The 25,661-nt window shown below is 45.4% G+C and overlaps 1 protein-coding gene across 6 annotated transcripts in view; it reads left to right on the plus strand.

The window, feature by feature from the left end:
* The window catches only part of ELAPOR1 (endosome-lysosome associated apoptosis and autophagy regulator 1), a 72,699-nt gene that overhangs the window by 25,927 nt on the left and 21,111 nt on the right, over window positions 1-25,661 (plus strand). For all 6 annotated transcript variants that reach the window (XM_042998116.1, XM_042998117.1, XM_042998120.1 and 3 more), the window contains 6 exons: window positions 11,076-11,196; window positions 13,768-13,960; window positions 19,016-19,163; window positions 19,859-19,939; window positions 20,522-20,627; window positions 20,761-20,910. In XM_042998116.1, coding sequence (XP_042854050.1) covers window positions 11,076-11,196; window positions 13,768-13,960; window positions 19,016-19,163; window positions 19,859-19,939; window positions 20,522-20,627; window positions 20,761-20,910 — 799 coding nt within the window. The remainder of the gene's footprint in view (window positions 1-11,075; window positions 11,197-13,767; window positions 13,961-19,015; window positions 19,164-19,858; window positions 19,940-20,521; window positions 20,628-20,760; window positions 20,911-25,661) is intronic.

The raw sequence follows: 25,661 nt of genomic DNA on the forward strand, positions 1-25,661 counted from the left end.
TTGGATACATTGAAGATAAAGTGAACGACTAGTGTGGCTGTGAAGACAGATGACAACAAGTGTTGACAAGGAGGTGGAGAAATCAAAACCTTCATACATCGCTTCTCGGCCTTTTGGCCAAGATCAAGTGTAGAAACCTTCATACAGTGCTGCTGGGAATATAAAATGGTGCAGCCACTGTGGAAGGCAGTTCGGCAGTTCTTCAAGAAGTAAACGTGGAGTTACCATATGACCGAGCAATTCCACTCCTAACTATATTTCCAAGAGAACTGAAACATATGTTAACACAAAAACTTGTCCATGAATACTCATAGCAGCAATATTAACAATAGCCAAAAAGTGGAAACATCCCAAATGTCCGAGTAATGAATGGATAAATAAAATGTGGTATATCCATACAATGGAATGTTATTGGGCCATAAAAAGAAATTAAATACTGATACAAGCTACCACATGGAGGAACCATTGAAAACCTTACGCTAAGTAAGAGAAGTCAGATACAAAAGGCTGTCTATTGGGGGCGCCTGGCTGGCTAAGTTGGTAGAGCATGAGACTCTTCATCTCTGGGTCATGAGTTCAAGCCCCATGTTGAGATTACAAATGAAATGAAATGAAATGAAATGAAATGAAATGAAATGAAATGAAATGAAATGAAATAAAACGGCCACCTATTGTATAATGCCATTTATGTGAAATGTCAGTAATAGATAAATCCATGACCCATAGAATAGACTGGTGGTTGCCAGGAGCTGGGGGAGGGAAAGATGGAGAGTGAATGTTGATTGGTAAGATTTTGAGGACTCTTAACCCCCAGTTTGAGAAACAATATTCTAAGAGATTGTGGCATGGCAGCTGTTCAGATATGTTTGCTTCATTGGAATTACTGAAGCCCTGACTGCTGACCTGGCTCTCCAGGCTGGAAGTCTCTCCACCAGGTCAAGTTCTCCATCACAAACAGCTAACACATCTGAATATGAAGCTGTCCTTGGAGAGCTTTGCATAGACCAAGCCTAGCTGGCTTGTGTCTTTCATGCATGATTAAAAGCTCAGGTGAAAAAAATTTGATGGAACATTTTGATCTCATTAAAAACCAAGAAAAGCACATCTTTGAAATATAATCTCATAAAACCCTGCTTGTAGACAGATGTGTGTACCAAATTCTCACCTATCAGAAAGGGATTGAAATTTATAAAGGGACATTTTGTTTCCTGGCGACAAAGCCATTTCAATCCTAGGGATATTTACAAGCAATACCAAAAAGCTCTCTGCACCTGACAGACTGGCTGCAGGTACCAAGTGTCTAAATGTCAGTGACCAGCCTCTCTCTTGGAGAGATTAGCTTTGGAGGAGTTGTTGGGGGAGAAAAAGTGGAAAAAGGACAGATGTTATTTCATATGTATGAGCAGACTGGGATTAGGGGGTGAGTCAAGACGGGTGGTAAACAGCAAGGGGAACCAGGGAGGTCTAACTGCTGCTGTCATCATTGCTGTTAGGCCAGAAATGGCTCCTTCCTCATAGCCCTCACAGAAAGAGGAGTGAAGAGCCTGGGCACTCCCTCCATGAGCTCTCTGCAGGCAGGGTCAGCTGGCTTTGTTTTCTTTTTTCTTTTTGTTAGCCAATTTACAAAGAGCTGAACATAATCTCCTAATTGTCCTGAGAATTTGATGTTACTCAGTTTGGGTGGGTGGGTGGGATCCACTCAATCATCTTAGCAGGGCATTGTCATCCCTGTTTTATGGGCACAGGGTTTAACCACGGGTCCGCGGTTGTGCGGGACAAGATGAGAGTCTGGATCCCTGGGGTCTAATCCAGAGCGCCTTGCACAACTCCAGAACCACTCTAGAGTCTGCCCTTTTGCCACCATTCAGTCACTCAACAAATACTAATTGATAGTGATTGTGTCAGGCACTGTTCTGGGCCCTTGGGCTACATCAGTGAACAAAAACAAAGATGCCTCTTCTTGTGTTGTTTCTGATCTGGAGTGAGGGCAAGGGCAGAAATAGACAATAAACACAACGAAAAGTTAAGTTAGAAAGTGTGTTTGAAGGTGGTAAGTGTATAGAAGAAAGGAGTCACTTAGGATTTGAAAATTGATAGGGTGGGAGGGGAGGAATTACAATTGTAAATAGGGAGGTGGAAGCAGGAGGAATAATATCAGGGGCCTTGGTAGGGGCTGAAGGGGAGGGTGCACGTAAAGAGAAGAGCCCCAGAGCCGGGTGCAAGGGTGCCCGTACGTGTCACTAATGGCGGCTGTCGTTACCACACCAGTTCCATCTCCTGTGCCCAAAGTGGACAGGCAGCTCTAGTTCCAGACAGGCTGGACAGCAGGGCCTGCCTGACCCAGGGCCTGGTGGCACAAACTGCCCCAGCTGGGTGTGAAGACCCAGCAACCAGTTTTGTGTAATGTGCCCATGGTCAAATGAGCTGGGGTGACCGAGTGCCGTCTGCGGTTTTTGATCAAAATGGGAGTTGAAAACCCCAGAGTCGAATAGAAAATGCTGAAAGAAGGGGCAGCGGAAGGCTAAGGCTCCCCCATCCTCCTTCAGACTGGGAGCCCCGGGGCTCCCAGCTCCGTATTGCTAGGCAACAGCACACAGATTGAGGGCAGCCAGCAGGGGCCAGCCTGCCTGGGGTCTGTTTGCTTTGGCTGCTGCTGGGTCTGGTACCTGTTCCGGGGGAGAGGCTGTGTCACTTGGAAGCAAACACCTGACTGTGTAGGGTTATTAAAGGAAAGCCAAAAAGCCATCCTTGACTCTGAGTCAGCCTCAGGGCCTGCAATTCCACCTTTAGCAATTTGCTCCTTCAAGCAAAGTCTGTGGTGTCAAACTTTTTGGGGGCTAAAACAAAATCTTAACTGAGAAGACTAAATATGCAGAAGAGATTTTAGGGAGGAAAATGTTGCTTCATTAAAGGGGGGAATCCCCACTCCCGGCTGAAGGGGCTTTCTAAACCCCTAGATTCTGAACCATAATTTGAAAATCCTTGGCTTAAAGTATTTCAGCCCCCTGTTAAAAAGTGAACAGCCTTTGTTCAGCAAAATATTAAGCTATTTTATTTTATTTTATTTTAATTTTATATTTTTAAATGTTTATTTATTTTTGAGAGAGAGACAGAGCGTAAGTGGGGCAGTGGCAGAGAGAGAGGGAGACAGAATCTGAAGCAGGCTCCAGCCTCTGAGTTGTCAGCACAGAGCCTGACACGGGGCTTGAACCTGGGAACAGCGAGATCATGACCTGAGCCAAAGTCGGACGCTTAACCGACTGAGCCACTCAGGCGCCCCAATATTAAGCTATTTTAAAATTACTAATATGTTATGATAGATTTTCATGGTTTTCTGCTGGGGTAGGGATGGTGGAGAACAGACTCCTCTGAGGATCTGATGAAATCTGTACACCCTCTGCCCAGGAAAATGCACATACGTGAAATTCTGCATCTGGTTGTATCGGGGAAGTTGTCCATAGACCATAGATTAAGGAGCTCTCTTCTTTCAGGACATTTGTTTATCTGATTTACTTCCAAATGGGACAATACTTAAGTCTTGAGAAGAGTGAGTTTTGAAGGGGGGAGGGAGGAGAATCAGAATCTTGGGGATGGAGTCTGTATTTTTAACATGATCTCCAAGCAGTTGTGATGATCAGGTAGGCATGGGCATCAGGGCTCTGGAGGTGGTTTGTCTAGCCCCTAAGGCCCAGGAGACACTGCTGTGAGTTGGCAGCCCTTATGAGGGTGAGGAAGAGGGAGGCAGAGAGAGAGAAGCCCTGCTTTCCCTCTCTAGTCTGACAAGCTGGAGAATAGGAAAGACCCTGTGTTCTCCATCCTGCCCTTCGTAATAGGAAACTGAGGTTACTTGTGCCCCTGAGCCTCAGCCAGGCCCTCCACTCAAAATTCAAATGAGGGCACTCCAAAGCAAAAAGAACAAAGACCAGTACTTCAGGACACCATCCAGCTAGGACTGGGCCTAAGAAAGAGTCTCATTTGGGACACTGATGTTCAAATTCCGATATTTGTGGTTTTCCATGTTCTGTATTAATGAGAGGTCATTCCTCCCTCCTAGCAAAGGGTTAGTGTCTCCTTAATAGTCAGGATTGTTTAATGGGATCTGCTCCCATCTGGGTCAGGTGCTTTCCAAGCAAAGAAGCATTCGCCACTGAGTCAACAAATAACCTATTGATCCCTCTGTACCAAGCTTGGGGCGTTTTCACTGGTCTACCTCGCCTCCATCCTGACATTCTTTTCGGAGGATCTGGTTTTCAGGGACAGCGAGAGGACAGGAGGATGAACCTGCAGTTGGGGGAAGAGCAGGAGGCAGCCTCCTCCAGACCCCAAGGCCTGTAGTCAAAATCCGGGTTTACTTAAGAACCTGTTTCTTGACGCAGGCCCTATCCCAGCCAAGACAAACCCAAGTCGTGTTTCTCTCCTGCTTCCTTGGGTGGTTGTAACTTTATGCTGCATGACTTGGTGGTTCTTGGACTTGGGATATGAGACCCTGGTTGGCTCTGTCTCTCCTGCCTGTGGTGGGGGATGTATCCCCTTCCCCCCACTGTAGTTGCTGCAGTAATCCTTCCTCCTCTCAATGTTTTGCTCAAGTGGAGCCATTTATCCAAAATGAACAGTTAAGATGTGTGCATTCCAATGTGTATAAATTTTACCTAAAAACAAAACAAAACAAAACAAAACAAAACAAAAAAAACAAAACCAAACAGCAACAACTTCCAGAAGGGAGGAGTGGGTGGAAGTAAATGGGGAATGAGTAGAGGTAGATGAAGAATGACAGAAATTAAGAATTGAAGCTGGGGGGTGGGGGTCATCATATTCTGTTCCAAAATTCTTGTTTTGACATTCACCACAATAAAAAGAAAAAAAGTACTTAGAGATGTCTGTTTTCTCTTAGAAGTCTCCCTACATGCCCCTTCCCCACTCAAGAATCTTGAAGAAACTCATACCCTTTACCCTAGTAATTCCACTTCTGGGAATGTATCCAAATCAAATAATGAGAGATGCACAGAAGGCTTCATAGTAATGCTATTTAAAATAAGAAAAAGTTGGACAAAATTCCATGTTAAAGGAACTGCAGTGCAATCATTAAAGCCACGGGAAAGTGCTTGTGACCGAAATTGTAAAAAAAAAAAAAAAAAAAAGAGTACAAAACTCCACACTGTATGATCTTCATTTGGTTTTTAGAAATGCATGTGCATGTATAGAAAAAGAATGTGGAAAGGAATACAATCATAGGTTTAAAGTAGTGATCTCTGTTTGCTGGGCTTGTAGATTTTTATTTTCATTTTAATACTAGCCTATATTTTCATCTTTTCTACAATGCACATTGAGCACTTTGACAATTATTTTAAAGACTGAGAAGTGCCATTTTGAAGGAAGCAGGAGGAAAAGGTGGAAGAAAAAACAGATTTCCATGCAGGTCCTAGCCGTAAAATAGTAAGGTACTGGAACTGGAAGGAATCTTGCAAATGGCAAGATTTCTCAGTTACAGATGAGAAGACTGAGGCCCAGAAGAGTCAAACAACCCCCTCCGCTGTTTGTTGTCAGTCTCTCAGACTGCTTGTTTTAGCACCACACGGAGCCCTTACTTCCCTCCCAGGAACTTCGCAGCTCCAGAGTGTGCCGTGTTAACCCCTGCAGGCCCCGCTTGGGGAGCAGCCTTTTGTCTTTCCAGTCTAGGCCACCTGTTGCCAGCGTCCTTGGCCAGCGGGGCTGCAGAAATGACCTGACAGGAAGAAGGCCAGAGGAGCAAGGGGCCAACTGCCACCCGATCACTCAGTGCCTCTCCCTCTGACAGTTCCAGCCAACTATCTCCCTGCCTACTCGGTTCTGCTGTGGTTACTTCTAAGGAGTGAGGTTAAATGTTTGTGGGGTCTGGCCTTGTGGCTTTCAGGCCATCATGAGTTGAAAAAGAAACAGTGCAGTTCAATGGTTACTGTCACGTTGGAGTCAAGAGACGTGTTATAGTCTTTGCCAGAGTCCTTACACATGGTCTTAGTCCGTTCTGGCTACTATAACAGAACACTATGGACTGGGTAGCTTAAAAGGCAAACGTTTCTTACTCATGGTTCCGGAGACTAGGAAGTCAAAGATCAAGGTGTAGGCAAACTCATTGTCTGGTGAGAGCACTCTGCCTGGTTTGCAGATAACCCTCTTCTCACTGTATCCTCACATGGCTCTGTTCCTCTTTTTTTTTTTTTTTCTTTTTCATGTTTATTTTTGAGATAGAGAGTGCCAGCGGGGGAGAAGCAGAGAGAGCGGGGGACAGAGGATCAGAGCCCGATGCAGGGCTCAAACCCACAGCCATGAGATCATGGCCTGAGCTGAAGTGGGACGCTTAACCAACTAAGCCACCTAGGTGTCCTGACACTAATCTCTTCTTGAAGGCTCTACCCTCAGGCCCTAATTACCCACCAAAGGCCTCACCTCCAAATACTATCTTATCAGGGCTTCAACATATGAATTGGTTGGGGGTGGGCACAAATGTGCAGCCCATAACAGTTATCAAAACCTTCTCTGGAGATCGTGGGGGCAAGCAGGAGTATGCAATGATAACTAACTGTAGAGAATGGTGGAAGACCAGAAATAAGCCTACCTACGTGTTTATGGTCTGTCTCCTCCCTGCCCCATCCCTGCCAGCACACTCCCCACCATGCCCACATCTATACCCTTAAGAGCTGTGACTGTCTCGGATACCACTGCTTCACCAGAACCTAGCACATAAGAGACCCTCAGTAACTACTTGTTGAACGCAGTATATGAGTAAACACCATTTTCCTAGAATGTGGAAGACCCGACATGTTCCAAGCTAACGGTATTCCCAGAGTTTAAACATTTTAGTTCCAAAAGAGCAGAATGTTTGAAAAACAGTTATTTTTTAGCACTTAATATTTATTTGTACAACTGTAACACGATGCTTCCAAACAGTTGTCAGTAGCCAACACATAAGCACCAGGGAACTGCCATGGGCATATCCAGTGAGACTGTCATGATGTCCGCTCTGTCTGTTGCCTTCCACTTTTTCCTCCACTCCTCCCTCTTGGTGTCTTTTGAATTTGGCATCTATCTATCTATATATATATCTACATATATATATAGGTAGATATACTTTTTAAATATATATATTTAAAAATATATATACATATATAGAGAGAGATAGATATACACTTTGGGGGATATTTCTTTTTTTTTTTAATTTCTTTTTTATGTTTGATTTATTTTTGAGGACAAGAGAGACAGAGCACAAGCAGGGGAGGGGCAGAGAGAGAGGGAGACATAGAATCTGAAACAGGCTCCAGGCTCTGAGCTGGCAGCCCAGAGCCCAAATGCAGGGCTCAAACTCACAGACCGCGAGATCATGACCTAAGTCGAAGTCAGACGTTTAACCAACTGAGCCACCCAGGCACCCCTGGTAGGCTATTTCTTAAATGCAACTACCGGATCACAGATTTCTACTCTCTGGGGTACTTAATAGGATAAATCAGAGGTTGGGCATTTTCCTGTGGCATAATCTTTTTTTTAATTATTTTTTTTAAATTGTGGTAAAATACACATAGCATAAAATTATCTTGAACATTGAAAAGAATTTTTAATGTTGATTTATCTTAGAGACAGAGCGTGAGTGGGGGAGGGGCAGAAAGCGAAAGAGAGAGAGAGAGACAGAATCTGAAGCAGGTTCCAGGCTCTGAGCTGTCAGCACAGGGCCCGAAGTGGGGCTCGAAACCACAAACCACGAGATCATGACTTGAGCTAAAGCCAGAACGCTTAACTGCCTGAGCCCCCCAGATGCCCCTATCTTGACCATTTTTAACTGAACAGCTCAGGCATTAAGCAGCCATCACCACCATCCATTGACAGAACCCTTTTCATCTTGCAAAACTGAAATTCTGTACTCAGGGCCCCAGTCCCCAGGAACCACTAATTCTACTTTGTCTCTCTATGAATTTGAGAGGTACTGTGGCTACCTCATATAAGTGGAATCATACACTATTTGTCCTTTGGTGAGTGGCTTAATACAATTGGCATAATTTTCCTGTACCAACAGACAGCTCAGCATTTGACCAAGGAAGTTCCAACTTAGGGATTTTTTTCTTCTCTTCTCTCATATTCCCCAGGAGTATCGCATGTGGCTGGAGGATTTAGGGGGGGGCAGATTAGCTAAGGTGCCCACCCCTCATTTCCAAACCCTACCGTTCTTTTCCTGATGACAGGCAGCAGCCACTGCCTACTGTGCCCTGTTTGAAATTGTGAGTTGGATATGTGCACGGGGGAGTGAGGAACTGTGTGCTAGACATACATGCTGAATATATTTGTGGGTCTCCTTTGTGAATCTGTATGTTATGCAGACTATACGCTTTCAAAGATCACTGGGTGAATTGAGGTACTGTTGGGGATTTGATTTGTTCACAGAATGCTGAATATAGTCCAGGAGTGCTGCCATTTATATCTCTGATTTAACTATCTGTCTAAGCTTATATTGTGAATAGTGAGATCTCGAAGGATAGTTTAGATTTGAAACAGCTGCAGTAGACCCAGCCACTTTGGATGGTGGAAATATCCCCAAGTGACATGAAATAAATTAGCACATATTGAAAAGGGAATTTTCTAAGGCTTGGAATCATCATTTTCCCGGCAAACCCCCCACCCAAGTGGCACCCAGGGGACACCAAATGAAAGGCGATGAAAAGAAACACACTTGGCCCGTGTGTCTCCAAAACGCCAAATGTAGTCTGAGTGAACTGAAATTATCTGCTCGAACAGATTAGATATTTTAACACCCATTCTCAGGCCTCCGAAGCAAGCCTGTCAGCTGGCACACAACCAACACTGTCTTATTTAATTTTTAGATTTGGCTGTTAAATTTGGCCCAGTGTGAGTCTGTGTTTGATTGGGTGTATGAGGATGGTGGATTTCTGGTGGGAAGGCCTGGGTTCTAGCTCAGTGACTTACCAGCCGTGTGAACACAGGCCATTTCACCCCTGTGTGAGTGTTTCCTCACCTGTACAGTGAGGGAAGCACTCCTGCTCTGCTTGCCTTATGGGGAATTTGAAGATCAAATGAGACCGTGTTTGGGAACCGTAAAATCACCATGCAGATGACCAGCTTAATCACGCTTACAGTGGGGACATCAAATCCTTTCTGCCTGGTTCACTCAATTTGCATTTAATTTACATACTGTGAATTTTACCCCTCATTCTTGCCGTAAAACCCTTTGGGGAGTATCATATTTAGACCTGGAATTGCTATATGTGTAGTTGCTCTCTTCACCTTAGAGTCCTCTGAGATAAGGAAAAGACTGGAATTGGGGGTGGGGGGAATAGACCCAGAGACATGGTAGCCCAAGGGCACAAAGAATCCTGATGTTTTTCTTTCCTAGATGACACTGACGTCTAAGTCCAAAGCCAAAGATTCTCATCAAAAGTTAGGCTACTGGGGCAGCTGGGTGGCTCAGTCAGTTAGGCATCCGACTCTTGATGTCAACTTACAGTTGGTGGGATTGAGCCCTGTGTTGGGCTTTGCGCTGACGGCACAGGACCTGCTTGGGATTCTCTCTCTCCTTCTCTCTCTGCTCCTCCCCTGCTCGCATGCACTTTCTCTCCCTCTCAAAATAAATAAACGAACATAAAAAAATTAGAACTCCCAAAACAGTTCCCCCAATTTTCCCCTTCTCCGCATCTTCTCCCTTCGGATGAAATTGCTGAGTTTGTATGTTGCTATCTTGAGCCATACTGGGCACAGCACTTAGTAACTCTAATGGCTGGGCATAGAATATATATTTGGTAAATATTTAAAATAGAGGGAAATAAAATTGTTCTCTTATCATCTTGAGTTTCTGAAACTACAGCTCGAGAAACAACACGTTCACTATATTTCCACAAATCTGAGATGCCATTGCTTCTTAGACCCACCGTTTTTTACGTATTGCAAAGAGAGGAAAAGCTTTATCAGTTAAAATATGACACAGTGCTTCCTTATTGTGTCAATTATAAGCCACTTTGATTTCACAGATGTTAAAATGTGAAATAAATATGCATTTTAGAATAAATGAAATGCAGCGTGTTTACCTCTTCCAATAGGTAAAGATTTCTGCTTTTGGTTCTGATGCATTCTTAGATTAGCAAACTTCAAAATGGTCTCATTTTTAGTCTCAGCTCCTTGCATTTACATGTGGTATGCAATCATGCTCTTATGTGGGTTGAAAGGGGACATTAAATTGATTTTTCTTATGGACACAATAGTACCAAGTACTTCCCTGCACTTGAATATAGATTTAGGTAAGGGCGGATTATAAAATACTTGTCAGAGCCAAAATGATAATAGTTCTGTGATCTGTTGTTTATTACGAGATTTAAAAGAGTGAGAAATGTTTAAGGGCATTTGATGGATCCATTGTGGGTTTTTTTTATCCTCCAAAGTAGTGCTTTTTATTACTTTTGTTGTTACTGTTGTTCTATTTAATACTTGATTGGGCTGTTTTGTGGCTCTTATTTAGGTTATTGTTAGTTCAGTAAAGCAACTGAACTGTGAGTGTCCCACTGCACAGAGAAATTAGGCATGAATAGGTTCAGGTGATGAGAGCTGCCTGGGTGAGATAGGATGTTTTCATAAAATGTAAGGTGGGAACTCATCATCTTTCCAGGCAGAAGGGAGTGTGAAGAACAGGAAAATACAGCTTCTGTGACAATCCTTTGCACGTTTTTCACAGACCAGTTCTTGCTCATAATTCTACGGTTTAGGACAAGAAAGCCAGCACCTGTTTCCAGCCTGTTCTGTAGTTTCCTTCTCACATTCCTTTGGTCCGTTGGGTCATTATCTATATACAACAGCAAAGAGAGTCACCACACAGAAAGGATTTCTAAGGACTGGACTGTGGTTGGGTGGAGAGGAGTGATCCAAATCATTGCAGCTCCTGTGGGCTTCCTAACAAACATTCGGGCACCATGATCCTTGCTCCCTGCTGGGGCCCCAGGCGCGTGTCGGCAGCCCGGCAGCCCCATGCTGGGCGGGAAGTGGGTGGAAAGCTGTTAATGTCTGATCACTGCTAATGCACGTTTTGCCCACTGTTGTCTCCCCTGCAGTCTGAGTACCACTACGAGTACACCGCGTGTGACAGCACGGGATCCAGGTGGAGGGTCGCCGTGCCGCACACCCCGGGCCTGTGCACCAGCCTCCCCGACCCTGTCAAGGGCACTGAGTGCTGTAAGCATTCCTGCCGCTCACCTCTGGCCTCTGCCCCGAGCCTCCTGCCATCCAAGCCAGGCCCTCTCTGACAGCGCAGCTGCCTTAAGGAATCAGATCTCTCCCCCAGTTAGTCCCCAGCCCCTTTGAGATTTGGTACAGAAATGTGATTTCATGGATGCAAACTGGGTATCTAAATTTGCTTTTCTTTTCTTTCTTTCTTTCTTTCTTTCTTTCTTTCTTTCTTTCTTTCTTTCAAATTTAAATCCCATCAGGGGATAAAGTATGAGCAATTCCAGCTGTGTGCCAGTCAGCGATTTCTTTCTGTTTGCATACATTTTCTTTTGTGCCTGTGCATCTCTCTCCAGTCTGCACTTACCAGCCACAATCAGGCATTAGGAAAAGACTGTGATTTGCTTTTGTTCTTCAAAAGGAAGCCAGAGAAGATGAATTTCTGCACAGACAGACCTTTAAAATGCACTGGGCATCACTTCAGGGAACAAGAACCTTGCCCAGCTGTGGAGCTGACTGTGCGATCAGAAAAGCCGTGACTTGTCTGCAGCTCTGTCCCCACCTCTGCGACTCTGTAGTCACAATTTTTCTACAATTGGCAGCTGTTTCCCCTCCACTGTTCTTCTTAGCAGTGTAAAGGGATAAAACAGGGACTAGAATCAAGGAATACTTGGAGATTTGGAAAGGAGATTTAAATTCTTTTTTTTTTTTTTAATATTTATTCATTTTTGAGAGACAGAGCATGAGCAGGGGAGGGGCAGAGAGAGAGGGAGACACAGAATCCGAAACAGGCTCCAGGCTCCGAGCTGTCAGCACAGAGCCTGACTCGAGGCTCGAACCCACTGAGCGCGAGATCATGACCTGAGCTGAAGTAGGACGCTTAACCAACTGAGCCACCCAGACACCCCGAGGGCATTTAAATTCTTTAAAAAAAAACCCAAAAACTTACATAGTGCCTGGTTCAGTCGGTGAGCAAATAAATGCTTGTTAAACTACTGAACGGATATTGTGAAGATCTGAGCGGGACTGAGGTGTGACTGCTGCAAACAAGTGAGCCATCTTCAGGTAACTCCACCAGCTTAACCGAGCTCTTCTTATGTGCATGCGCTGTGAACCACAGAGATATATAAGGCACAGTCTCTGCCTTCAAAAGCTTAACGTCTGGTGGAAGAAGCAGACATTCATTCCTCCATTCATTTTTTCAGCAAAACTATACGGAGCCCCTACTATGTCTGTGCCAGTTACTGAGCCACTGTCCCCAGAGGAGCTCAGAGCCTAGCAGCAGGCACACATCAATATGATGTATTCATATGAGATGACAAAGGACAGGAGGTACGGGTGCCTAGGGCTCAGGAACAGCTCGGGGAACTACTTGGGCAGAGGTTTGCAGGTGGAAGAACACCAGACACATTCAGGGAAGAACATGTGGTCTGGGGTGGAGGCAACGCATGGAAGGTGACGGTGACAGATGGGGCTGTAGTGGAGCAAAGCCTGTAGTGGGAGATCAAGCTGGAAAGTTAGGTTGAGGAAAAAATTGCAGAAGATTTTGAATGCCTGGCTGAGAGCTTAGATTCTATAACCCAAGGGGAGTGCCTGATGATCTCTTAAATAACAGGAATAATAGTACCTACCCGTGTTTTAGAAAGATACCTCTGACCACAGAATGAGCAAAAGCAGGAAACAGGGAACTAGTTAGGAGGACTCTGTAATCATTGAGCTAACAGCCAGGAGAATCCCAACCAGCATGGTGGCAGTGGAGCCAGAAAGGAGACAGAGACCAGAAACTCGGGGAAATTCATGGCTGAAGGGCTGGGCACCGTTCAGAAGACCATGGTATGTTCTACTGGAGAGCTCTCAGAATGGCCAAGGCTGTCCCTCAGGAAATGAAACCGTCAGGGACAAGTTCACTAAAGCAGAGCTCCCACAGCCTTAAATTTTATTTTTTTATTTTTTATTAAAAATTTTTTTTAACGTTTATTTATTTTTGAGACAGAGAGAGACAGCATGAACAGGGGAGGGTCAGAGAGAGAGGGAGACACAGAATCTGAAGCAGGCTCCAGGGTCTGTGCTGTCAGCACAGAGCCCGACACGGGGCTCGAACTCACGGACCGCGAGATCATGACCTGAGCCGAAGTCAGCCGCTCAACCGACTGAGCCACCCAGGCACCCCCAATTTTATTTTTTAAAATAACAGCTTTATTGAGATATAATTTGTATATCATAAAATCCACCCCCTTAAAGTGTAAAGTCTAGTTTTTAGAATATTCACAGTTGTACAACCACTATCTAACTTCACAATATTTTCATCACCCCCAAAAGAAACATCATATCCGCGAACAATCTCTACCCACGTCCCCTCCCCCCAAGCCCCTGGCACCATAGATCTGCTTTCTGTCTCTGTGGATTTTCCTATTTTGGACTTTCCATATAATGGGAATCATACAAGATGTTTTAAATCTTAGTGGGTCAACTTCTGGATCTTGATCCTCTGCTCCTCATTTTAGGGTGCCCACAGGCTGCCTACTCCTCCTGGTGGCAGTGGCCTCACCATCCTGCCCTTGTCCCTTCTCTGCGTTCCAGCCTTTTCTTGCAAAGCCGGGGAGTTTCTGGACATGAAGGACCAGTCCTGTAAGCCATGCGCTGAGGGCCGCTACTCCCTTGGCACGGGAATCCGGTTTGACGAGTGGGATGAGCTGCCCCATGGCTTTGCCAGCCTCTCAACCAACATGGAGATCGAGGACACCACCACCGAGTCCACTGAGAACTGCACTGCGTGAGTGCTCCCTATAGTCCCTTCCCCTGTGCTGGGCTGGGGAGGATGGAAACCAGGGAGCCAAGCAGCCAAGGGTTAGGTTGGAGCAGCTTCCACAGGACTGTTGGACATAACACCCACCTCAGCCCACTCTTACTGATCCAAGCTTACAGTGACTGACAGGCGTTGGTGAGGGGTAAAGAACAGGGGGAAATAGAGAGGGGCGGATATGGTGGATAAGGGTTAAATGGCCCCGTCCACTTAAAATAGAACCTAACTGGATTTCTGCCATGGGATTTTGGATCAGCAATAAGCTGCCTCAACTTGATTGCAACCCAATGTGTAAAGCGCTAGGTATCTTCCTGGCTTTGGTGTTAACTTCTAAAACTGGTCAGTCCAACCTGAGTTTATAGGTTTGAGGGAGATAGACTAGGGACAGATCTTTGGTCAGTGGTGGGTGGGATCTTCCAAACCTCTTGAGACCCTGGTGACCAGAAAAAATTTTCTAGCTCAGAAGGAGATCTTTTCAGTACTTGAAAAGCTCAGCCCCAGGTGCTTGAGTAACTGGTGAGTGATCCTTATCGTATCTTTCGATATTTAATTCCAGGGACAGGAATTAAATGATGTGCCTTCTATGTGTCAGGCACTATTCTAGATGCTTTACATATATTACTTTCTATAATTCTCTCAAGAACCTTCTGAAATTGGTTATCATTATTTCCTTTACACAAATGAGGAATTGGAGGCTTAGCAAGGTTAAGTGACTTGTCCTTTGTTACCCAGCTTAGAACTGGTGACATTGGAATTCAAACCCAGTCCCAAGCTCTCTACTGCCCCATGAAGCCACCCTCAGATAACATTTAGTGTATGCTAGGCAATGTCGGGTCCTAGGGAGGAGAAGCAGAGGGGTGCACAGATGCTCTTTGACAGATAAGATGCGAGGAAAGTACATGAAAGTTTCTCTTACCCCCAAGTAATCAAAAGGATAAAAGGAGTTAATGATTGTTTACACTTGGGTCTCTAAAACTGGGACCAATGTGTCCCGTTCCTACACTTAAAAAGAAGGCCCATTAGCGGAGCCAGGCAACAGGTATTTTATAGTCCGATTTTAATGTCACTTTAGAGTTTAACATTATGTGTCAAAATCATTGGCATGACAACGTTGGCAACAGAGATAAAGCCAGGGAGGATTAAAGCTGAAAGGAGAGCCATTTACATCCTAATAGAGAATGTAATTGACTCCACCTCCCCACCCCTGCAACAAGGTGCAGGCCCGGTCACCCAATCAATTCTTACCCGCTTGAAGAAAGGGTTTCTCTCTCTGGGGACGTCACTGAGAGTCCAGAAATCATTACCTCTCAGCAAGACAGGATGTGGGCCAGTTAATAACAACTTGTGTTTCCACAGCACACACTGCTTCAGGGCCTGCATCTTAAGGCATCCAAGACATCCCTGGGAGGGGAGAAAGAATGTTTTTCCTCTGTAGAAATGGAGACGAAATGGCCATCTAGAGAGGCTGTGTGATTTCCTCACCGCCCTCAGAAAGGCAATAATTGAACTAGTACCGAGATGTTACCCGAACCCATGTCCGCTGTCTCCAATCTGACCAGAGCCAGCCTCCCCGCTGTTCTGCCTCCGGCGCCCCCAACTCGTCTCAGCCTCTGCTCCAGCCTCTGCATGCCACTGGCGGCCAGCAGCCAGACCGAAAAAACACAAGTCCAACCACCGTACTTCCCCACTCGAAACTCCAGATTCTGTGGATTCCTGTTGCTCCTGGAATAAAATCCAATACCTTGCCGCAGCCTGCGTGGCCGGCCTGGTCTGGCCTCTGCCTTCTGCCCATTTCTCCAGCTTCACCCAAATGCCTTCCCTCTGGCTTACTGTGTTCCAGCCACGTGGCCACCATACTCCTTCCCTCCTGGGTCTTTGAACACGCTCTTCTCCAGCTCTTCTGGCTCACTGCTGCTTCACACTCAGGTCTCTGCCTGAAGGTCACTTCCTCGGAGACGCCGGCTCTGACCCCACAGATTCCCGTCACATACACACTCTTGCACCATCTTGTATTTCTCCTTATGGCACTTAGCAGACTTATTACTATGTGATCAATTGTGTGATTAGTTAAGTTTCCTAATCACTTCCATGCCTCGATTTCCTCATCCTAAAAAAACAAAATAAACAAACAAAAACAGTGTTAAAAATAGTATTCTTGTAGGTTGTGGTAAGGATTAAATGAGATGATCCATGTGAAGAATTCAGAGCAATCCCTGCCACTAGAAATCAATCAACACATGTTGTTATTATTGAATGTGAAATGATCTTCACCAGAGACAACTCTGACAAAACCCAGAATTGTGATGCCTTTTGCAAATGTAGCCCACTTATGGCATCCTTTTAATTATTCATCTCACTCTAGGAGTTATTTATGGAAGATGCCATGGAGCACATCAGCATTAAGCGTTGTCTCTTTTAGCAGGAGAAATCAATACCATTAGATTAGTTGGGGTGTCTGGGATGAGCTCAGCATAGGTATTTGAGAATAACACTATTTTTTTAATGTTTACTTATTTATTTTGAGAGAGAGAGAGTGGGGGAGTTCAGAGAGAGAGGGAGAGACAGAATCCCAAGCAGGCTGTTAGGGCAGAGCCCAATGCGGGGCTTGATCTTACGAACCGTGAGATCATAACCTAAGCAGAAATCAAGAGCTGGTCGCTTAACCAACTGAGCCACCCAGGTGCCCTGAGAATAACACTATTAAAGAACTTGAGGGGCGCCTGGCTGGCTCAGTCAGTTGAGTGTCTGACTTCAGCTCAGGTCATGATCTTGTAGTTCTTGAGTTCAAACCCTGCATGGGGCTCTTTGCTGACAGCTCAGAGCCTGGAGCCTGCTTTGGATTCTGTGTCTCCCTCTCTCTTTGCCCCTCCCCTGCTCTCTCTCTCTCTCTCTCTCTCTTTCTCTCAAAAATAAATAAACATTTAAAAAAAGTAAATAACGAACTTGAAATACATGCTATTATTCTAACAAACATAGATCCCCTTAACAGACCACTGTTAATACTTGCCTGGGCTGGTCTCAGGCAAAACAATGAAAGAGTGGGATTATCTTTGGTCACCATTTTCTACATTAATCTATATAATTCTGAGTCCCTCCTATGTGCCAGGCACAGGGCTTGGTCCTGGGGCTACATTAGTGAGCAAGATAAGTTTGGTCTCTGCCCTTACAGCATCTGTAAGCCAGCCAGGAAGACAGACAATTAAAGAAGAATTAAAGAAGAATTAGAATATGATCAGAAGAGGGGGCACCTGGGTGACTCGGTTGGTTGAGCATCTGATTTTGGCTCAGGTTATGATCCCAGGGGCATGGGATTGAGCCCCTTGTCAGGCTCTGTGCTGAGCCTGGAGCCTGCTTAAGATTCTCCCTCTCTCTTTCTCTCTCTCCTTCTCTGCCTCTCTCCCCTGCTCATGCTCTCTCTCTAAAAAAAAAAAAAAAAAATATATATATATATATATATATATATAATCAGAAGAAGCCGAATTGCAAATAAAGAAAAGATGCTCAGCCTCACTAATAATCAAAGAAATAAGATGTAAAGCCCAATGAGACACTGTCTCTTACTACATCACATTGGCAACAACTTTACAGTCTGACCATTCCAAATTTGGGGAGGACGTAGAGGAACAGGAACTCTCTCACGTGCTGGCGGGCGCAAGTTGGTAGCAACTACTTTGGAGACGGTATGGCAGGAGCTGGGAGAGCTGGAGGTTCACATGCCCTCTAACCCAGCGGTTGTTCTCCCAACCACCTCCCTCAGACACGCGTACGAGGAGCAGAGCAAGAGTGTTTCTAACAGAGTGGGTACAAGAGCAAAACACTGGAAACAACCTAAAAGTCCACCAATGAGTAATGGGTAAATAACTGTGGTAGAACCATGCAAGGCAATATTATAGAGTAGCAGAAATGAAAAAATAGCTCTGTGTGAATAGGGATGAATCCCACAATCATCATACTGAAACGAACAAAAAAAGTAAGTTTCAGCACACATAAATATGATGCCATTTACACGAGGTCTGAAAACGTGCAAAACCATGATCGTAGGGCATATTGTTTAGAAATACCTGCATAATTATTAAAGGATAAGGAACCATGTGCAGATGGTAAGCACCATATTCTGGAAAGTTGTTACTTGGCTGAAAGGAGCAGGTGGTAGTCAAGGGCTTGAGATTAGCTGGGTGTACACCAAGGCTTCTGCTATATTGTATTTCTTAAGCAGGGTGGGGGTCTTCAATCTCTCATAGTATGTGTAAGTGAAGTAGAGGAGAGTTATGGCTACGAGAAGAGAATCTGTGAGAGCTCAGGGTACACATAGCAGAGGCCAGTAGAGTCAAGGGGGACTTCTCAGATGAGGTGACGTTATTTTAAGACATGAGGAGGAAGTAAACCGAGGGGGAGAGGAGGTAGTTTGTTCCAGAAAGAGTGAACAGCATGTGGGAATACCCAGGGGGAGGGAAAGTTTGGCAGAGAAAGTGAAAGAAATGCTGCAGGGCTAGAGTCTAGAAGGTTCTCTGGCCTTCCCTCTTCCCAGTTGCCAGTTACATGCAGCATCTAAAAGTGGGCATTTCCAGAAAAACAGGTGGGATAGATTGGATGGACTCTTGGTTTCTGAAAAACAGCAGTGTCTGCTAAATTTCGTTGACAGCTTCGGAATTAGGCAGACTTGGGTTTGAATCTCAGCCCTGCCACTTGCTGGCTGAGTGATACCGGGCAAGGTACTCACTGAGCCTCAGTTTTACCATCCATTAAATGGGAATGAAAGGAAATCATGAATATAAAACGTGTAGTTCAGTACCTGGGAGGAAGACAGGTGGGGGTACACCTAACTGTCTTCCTCATGTCGGCTGTATCTCCAGCCTCCTTGATCCAGAGGTCATTCTTTACTGAGCATGTTCGTGATGAAATTCCCATTTGTGAGTCACGAGTCTGGAATTCCACAGAGACCCAGCAGGACATGAGACCTGCACTTCCCACAAAGCATGATGGGCCGTGCGCCTGCCAGTGAACTTGGCTCTCGTTCCCTCACAGGTCCAAGTGGGTTCCCCTGGGTGACTACATCTCCTCCAACACGGACGAATGCACAGCCACGCTGATGTATGCTGTCAACCTGAAGCAGTCTGGTTCCGTCAACTTCGAGTACTACTACCCAGACTCCAGCATCATCTTCGAGTTTTTTGTAAGCCCCTGGCCATGGGGGAGGCTGGGAGGTAAAGGCTCTCCAAGGCTCAGATTCATTTACAGGATCACAAGCACATTTCCGGTTGGGGATTTTCCACAGTTGTCTTCCGTCTGGAGAGAACTATGGACAAATGGGCTGAGACTTCAAGATGTGGGGAGAAAGGCAGAAGTTCGGGGGCTCTGCAGGGGCAGGAGACCCTAGGCATTCCGCCTGCTCAGACATGAAAACAGCATGTAAAGTCTTCTGAGTTATGAGTTATTTTTTCGGTGTTGATGCATTGCCTTTAAAATAATTTTTTTTTAATGTTTATTTACTTTTGAGAGAGACAGCGTGAGCAGGGGAGGGGCAGAGAGAAAGGGAGACACAGAATCGGAAGCAGGCTCCAGGCTCTGAGCTGTCAGCACAGAGCCTGATGCGGGGCTTGAACCACGAACCATGAGACCATGACCTGAGCCAAAGTCAGATGCTTAACCAACTGAGCCACCCAGGCACCCCTGCTTTGACGTTTTGTGTGTATAACTAGCTCTTGCCCTGCTTCAGGACTCGTGTTTTGAGCTCAGTCCCCAAAAGAAACTGGAAACTCTTCCCCCATAAGAAGAGCCCTCTGGAAGCCTGTTGCAGCATGGGGGGGGGGTGAAGAACCCATTTTCTTGGAAAGCTTTGACTCTGTCCCCAAACTCTTGCCACCTCAGGTTCAGAATGACCAGTGCCAGCCCAACGTGGATGACTCCAGGTGGATGAAAACCACAGAGAAAGGGTGGGAATTCCACAGTGTAAGTATCATACCAGCCTTCTTGGAGCCTTTCCTGGGGCTACCAGAAAAGGGATCAAGGGCTTTTCTTCCAAGGACAGTTTCCTCCTGGTCTGGGCTTCCCACCCCTCTGTCCCTAGAAGGCAGGGGTCTGACATGATGAGGATGCCATAGTTTCTGTCCTCTTGAGTTGACAGAATATGGGTGTGGGCCGACTTGCTCCCATGGCTCGACCCCAAGGACCAGCAGCTTCGCAGGGTTAAGGGCCAGGTCTTCTGGGGATACACAGAATCAGAGAAGAGTGAGGGAAGTCCACTCACCCTCCTGTCAGCACCTTCAGGCTCCTCCATGGGTCTTACCTTGGAGATACTCATAGTATATGTGGGTGAGGGAGAGGCCATGAGGGTTGTAAGAGGAGACTTCAAGGCAGAGAGGAGCTAAACTGATCTGGGAGGAAGGGCAGAGCTGAGGAAGTTGAGGGAAGGGATCAGAAGAGGTGCCTCCACGCAGACAGTAAGGGGAAGGATCCCCACAAGAGGCTAATCCGATGGATTAGGGATATCCATCTCTGCAGCTAAATGAACTTCCTGTTTGCGGTTTCTAGGTCGAGCTAAACCGAGGCAATAATGTCCTCTATTGGAGAACCACAGCCTTCTCAGTGTGGTCCAAAGTTTCCAAGCCTGTGCTGGTGAGAAACATCGCCATAACAGGTACCAAGGGGGAGTTGGGTCCGGCATCTGCTGCTGATTTCCTAACTCTGTGGGGGGGGCTGGTGAGGGCCGGTCCCCAGGCCTCAGTCTCTAGGCTCAACCGTTGCTTTTCTATGTTGTTCGTCCTCCCTAGGGGTGGCCTACACTTCAGAATGCTTCCCCTGCAAACCTGGCACATATGCAGACAAGCAGGGCTCCTCTTTCTGTGAACTTTGCCCAGCCAACTCTTACTCAAATAAGGGAGAGACTTCCTGCCACCAGTGTGACCCTGACAAATACTCAGGTGATGTTTCTGAGGGTGGGTAGAGTTTGGTGGAGGTGGGGAGGGGGTGATAACCAACAAACATGGGGAGAAAACAGGAAGGAGAGCATCCTTCTGACCATGCTGAAGACGATGCTTCTTAAACCCTGGTTTCCTGGACACTGGAAGAGCCTTGCTGATCCACACTCCACTGATCACTCTGGAAACAAAAATGAAATTGTCCAACAAGTAATTATTGAGCCCCTACTATGTGCCAGGCCCTAGGTGCTTGGAATACACCAGTGAACAAAATCGGCAAAGCTCCCTGTTTTCATGGAATTTACATTCTGGTGGGGGGGGGGGGAGGCAGACAATAAACAGTAATGATAATAAATATATAATAAATTATAGTACATTAGACAGTAAAACGTGCAGGGGGCTGTGGCAAAAAGAAAAAGCAGTTCAGGGTTACAGGGATTAGGAAAGTTGGAGAAAGGGGTTGCAATCTTTTTATTTTTTTCCTAAGCAGTGAAATTTGTAGACACAAAACCTTATATAAGATTACAGTTGGGGTGCTTGAGTGGCTCAGTCATTTGAGCGTCTGACTCTTGACTTCGGCTCAAGTCATGGTCTCCTGGTTCACAGGTTCGAGCCCTGCGTCGGGCTCTGCGCTGACAGTGTGGAGCCTGTTTGGGATTCTCTCTCTTTCTCCTTCTCTCTGCCCCTCCCCTGCACTCATGCTGTCTCTCTCAAAATAAATAAACATTAAAAAAAGATTATAGTTATAAATAATAGATACTGTAAGTAAAAGGTATATGTTTATATATTTTAATTCATAACAATTATTATCAAAGTTAATTTAGAAGAGCCATGAGGCTGTATTGATGAGCAAAACATTTTGACAGCAAGGGCTAAAGATGGAAGTTACAATCTTTTTACTACTTTTAGCAGCCTGAGCATCCATTGAATTCAAGGGAGGCCTTTTCAGGAAATCCAGGGTTCCTTGGAACATAGTTTAAAAACGAGTGTTCTGAGGGAAAATAAGGGGACAGGTGTAGCAGGCTGTTGCTAGTCTCTGAGTAGCTTCCTAAAGCATCACAACTTGAGAAACAGAACTGGTCATTTGAGGGAGTCCCAGGGTAGCAGGGCTATGGTGTAAGGTGGGCAGTCTCCCCAGAGGACCCTCTGCTCAGGCACCCCAGGCATTGGCACAGCGGCCAATCTCTAAGACAGGTTCTAAACAAATAAGCCGGGAGGGAGAAGGAGTCCCTTCGCTTTCCCTACAAACACTCATAATTATTCCAGTTTCCTTTTCTTACCCAGACTCACATACACACCCAGCTCAAGGCTCTCTCTCAAGCAGACACTCAAACCTGTCCACAGACACACCCTTCAGCAGGTGTTACACTATGTGTTTGCTCGGCCAAGACGAGCCACTGACCATGTGAACCGCTTGGTTTTTACACTATTCCTAAAACAACAGTCCTGTTTATCTACACAGATCTTGCCAAATGAGTATAGTTTTCAGCAAGAACAGGAATGTTGAGATCTTGAGGGATGTTTTTAATCCATAAGCCTAAATTCCTGTTTTTCCACTTGCATTTCTCATTCTCTTTCCCTGCTCTATCAATGGCAGCCTTTGTTGGTCTTAGTCTCCAGCTGCCTTTCCAGCCCAGCAGCTGTACAAGAGTTTGAATGGCAAGGTGGCTCTAGAGAAACCGCCTGGGAATGTTTTGATCAACTCTGTATGTAAACTGATTGTCATCCAGACAACTGTTATGAAAGTGTTCAGTGGGGAGTCTGAGTTTTTGAACTTTTGCCACCAGGTTCTCAATCCACCTCTTTGACTAGAAAGTGAGTTTTTACAATGACTTGACTCTTCCAGAATACAGGGTCAGTGGGAGGCTGGGGAAATGCAGAGAGAGAGAGAGAGAGAGAGAGAGAGAGAGAGAGAGAGAGAGGCGGGGGTGGGGGTGGGGGTGGGGGAGAGATCAGAGCCTATGATGGACTGTGCGTAAAGGGAGGTCAGAAGACCCTGTGAACATTTAGTCATCCATTTACAACTAAGTCCTGAGTGCCGGCCAGGTGCCAGGGCTTGGGCTTGGTGCTAGAGTTGGAGCTGGTGCCTACCCTCTACCTTATGTCGGAAAGTAGGAACGCCGTTATAGGAACACCTGAATTTAGTAACCCCATGGTGCAGTAGCTGCTGGGATAGGAGCTCTGAGTGTAGCACACAGTAGAGGCAAAGAAGAGAACTGGTCAGTCCTTTACTGTGGAGACAGGAAAGGGTTCAGTGGCTGTGGTCTTGAAAGATGAGTTGGTGATTTGACGGATGGTCTAGAAGTGTAGCCAAAGCCAGAAGGCTCAGGGATCTTGAAGAAACTTGGCATGGCAGGAACTGACTTGGAGAGACCTAGCATCCAAGGCCAAGAGGTGGGCAGGCAACAGGCCATCCACCAGCCCTTCTGTGCCATCGCTAAACATTTGAGATTTGATCCTATCAGCAGGGATGGGGTGGGGGGCATTAAAGAATTTTAGCTGGGGAGTAACATGATCTGGCTTGTGATTTTGAAGGACCACTCTAGCTGCCATTTGGAAAATGGATGAGGAATGGAACAACTGGAGGTGGACGCCACAGTCCAGAGATTTTGCAACAGGCATCATTGCCGGTATCCAGGACCTAGACTAGGAGCTGATGGGACTGTATCTGTTAAGGACAAAGACTTGACTAAACGCATCTTTCTTATTGATAACTAAAATTTGATCATTAAGATGAATTCCTTTGTGTTACATTGAATATTAGGGACTTACTTCCTAGTAGAACAGCTTTGGGTTTAAGAGCATGGACTCCAGAACTAAATTACTAAGGTTCAAATCCCTGCTCCACCACTTACTAGCTCTGTCACCTGGGGCAAGTCCCCTGTCTGTGTATAAAATGGGAGTGGCAATAATCCTATATACCTCATAGTGTTATTGTGTGGATCATTTGATTACTACAGATAAAGGATTTGGAACAGTGCCCGGTATGTAGTAAGCACGTATTTTATCATAGCTGACCCTTGAACAACTTGGGGACAAGGGGTACCCACCCCCCAGGTAATCAGAAATCCACATGTAACTTTTGAGTCTCCAGAAACTTAACTACTAATGACTGGAAGCCTTACTGCTAGCAAAAACAATTGATCAACACATATTTTGTATGTTTTGTGTATTATATACTGTATTCTTACAATAAAAGAAGCTGGAGGAAAAATGTTATTAAGAAAACCACAAGGAAATCTACTCCTGAAATCATTGTTGTACCATATGCTAACTAACTTGGATGTAAATTAAAAAATAAATAAAATACTAATAAAAAAAGAAAAAAAGAAAACCACAAGGAAGAGCAAACACATTTACAGTATATATACTGAATATATATATATATATATATATATATATATATATATATATATATATATGTATAAACCCAGTCTGCATATAAGTGGACCCGCCTGGTTCAAACCTGTATTGTTCAAGGGTCAACTGTGTTCATTTCCGTCAAGGCTAGTCCCAGCTGTCTTCGCTTAATATGAAAGTACTTTTAGCATAGGTAACAACAGTAACACGTCACTTGGATGGTACTTTACAATTTACCAAACATTTTCTCATGTATTACTCACAGCAGAGTGCAGGACTGATCTCCCTGTTTATAAATGAACCAAGGGCAGCACAGAGAATTCGAGGGATTTGTCCAGAGTCTGAAGTGGGGTCTGACCTGGGCCAAGCATTCATTAGATGCTTGAACCTTCAGGGGAAATGTTTTCCTGTGATGCAGTGGATCAGGATGACAAGACCTTGTACTCCTAGAGGTGGGGAGAAGGTCCTGGAAGGAGGTGGGTGGCTCAAAGAGAGAAACTGGAGCCCCCATGATAAACTTTATCTTCTCACAGTTTTGCCCTGGGGCTAATGCTATAGGAATCACTTTTCACTCCCTCACCGACCATCTAGGCTGATCTTTCAAACTTGACTAGTACCCAACTTAAACACTTTGATGAAACCTGAGCTAGGGAAGTAAGGTCTGTCTCAGCATTTGGGTTAATCATTTCTTAAAACTACCTTAGCAGTTGTCAGTGTGTAAACAGCTGGACCCTTTTTTGCTGAAACCTGGAGCTAGGGCATCAGGTTGAGCAAATATTTGACAGAGAAAGGTCCTTGTGCAGAATGTACTTTCTTCCATGCAACTTGCAATTTGCTAGACCCAATATGCAAGGTCCTGGGAATTGGTGTGTTTTCAGCATCTCCCCCCAAATTTCTCCTGGCCCAGTTTGTCAAAAGCAGGAGTCCCTGGATCTCTCTGTGCTGAATGAGGCCTTCTGCTTGTTAGCCAAGTCAATGAGCTGAGAAGACTCCAGCTGTCTCTCAGGCAGTATTTCCCTCTTGCCCAGACTAATAAGACGGGGACAGAAGAGGTGTGAGAATGCGCGGTTGAGGAAGCTCCCCAGGGCAGGCCAAGGAAGCTGTAACTAGGAGATTCTCTGATCTAGGAACTCATTTGGTGCCTTGGAAAGAAGAAGGGATCAGTTGGGAAATAAGCCTTCGCTGGGAAAGAGAGAAAGAAATTCCTCAATCCTTATTTAAAATCCCATGACAGTTACCAGATAGAAATCATTCGCACAAACCCAGGTAATAATAGTTACTAGCATTTAGTGAGTCCCTACTTACGATGTGCCAGGGATGTGCTGGCTCCAGTGAGGTGGATATTATTATTCCTGCTCTACAGATGAGAGCACTAAGCCTCAGGTTCAGTAACT

Source organism: Panthera tigris, chromosome C1 (assembly GCF_018350195.1).
Source record: "Panthera tigris isolate Pti1 chromosome C1, P.tigris_Pti1_mat1.1, whole genome shotgun sequence".
Lineage (NCBI taxonomy): Eukaryota > Metazoa > Chordata > Mammalia > Carnivora > Felidae > Panthera > Panthera tigris.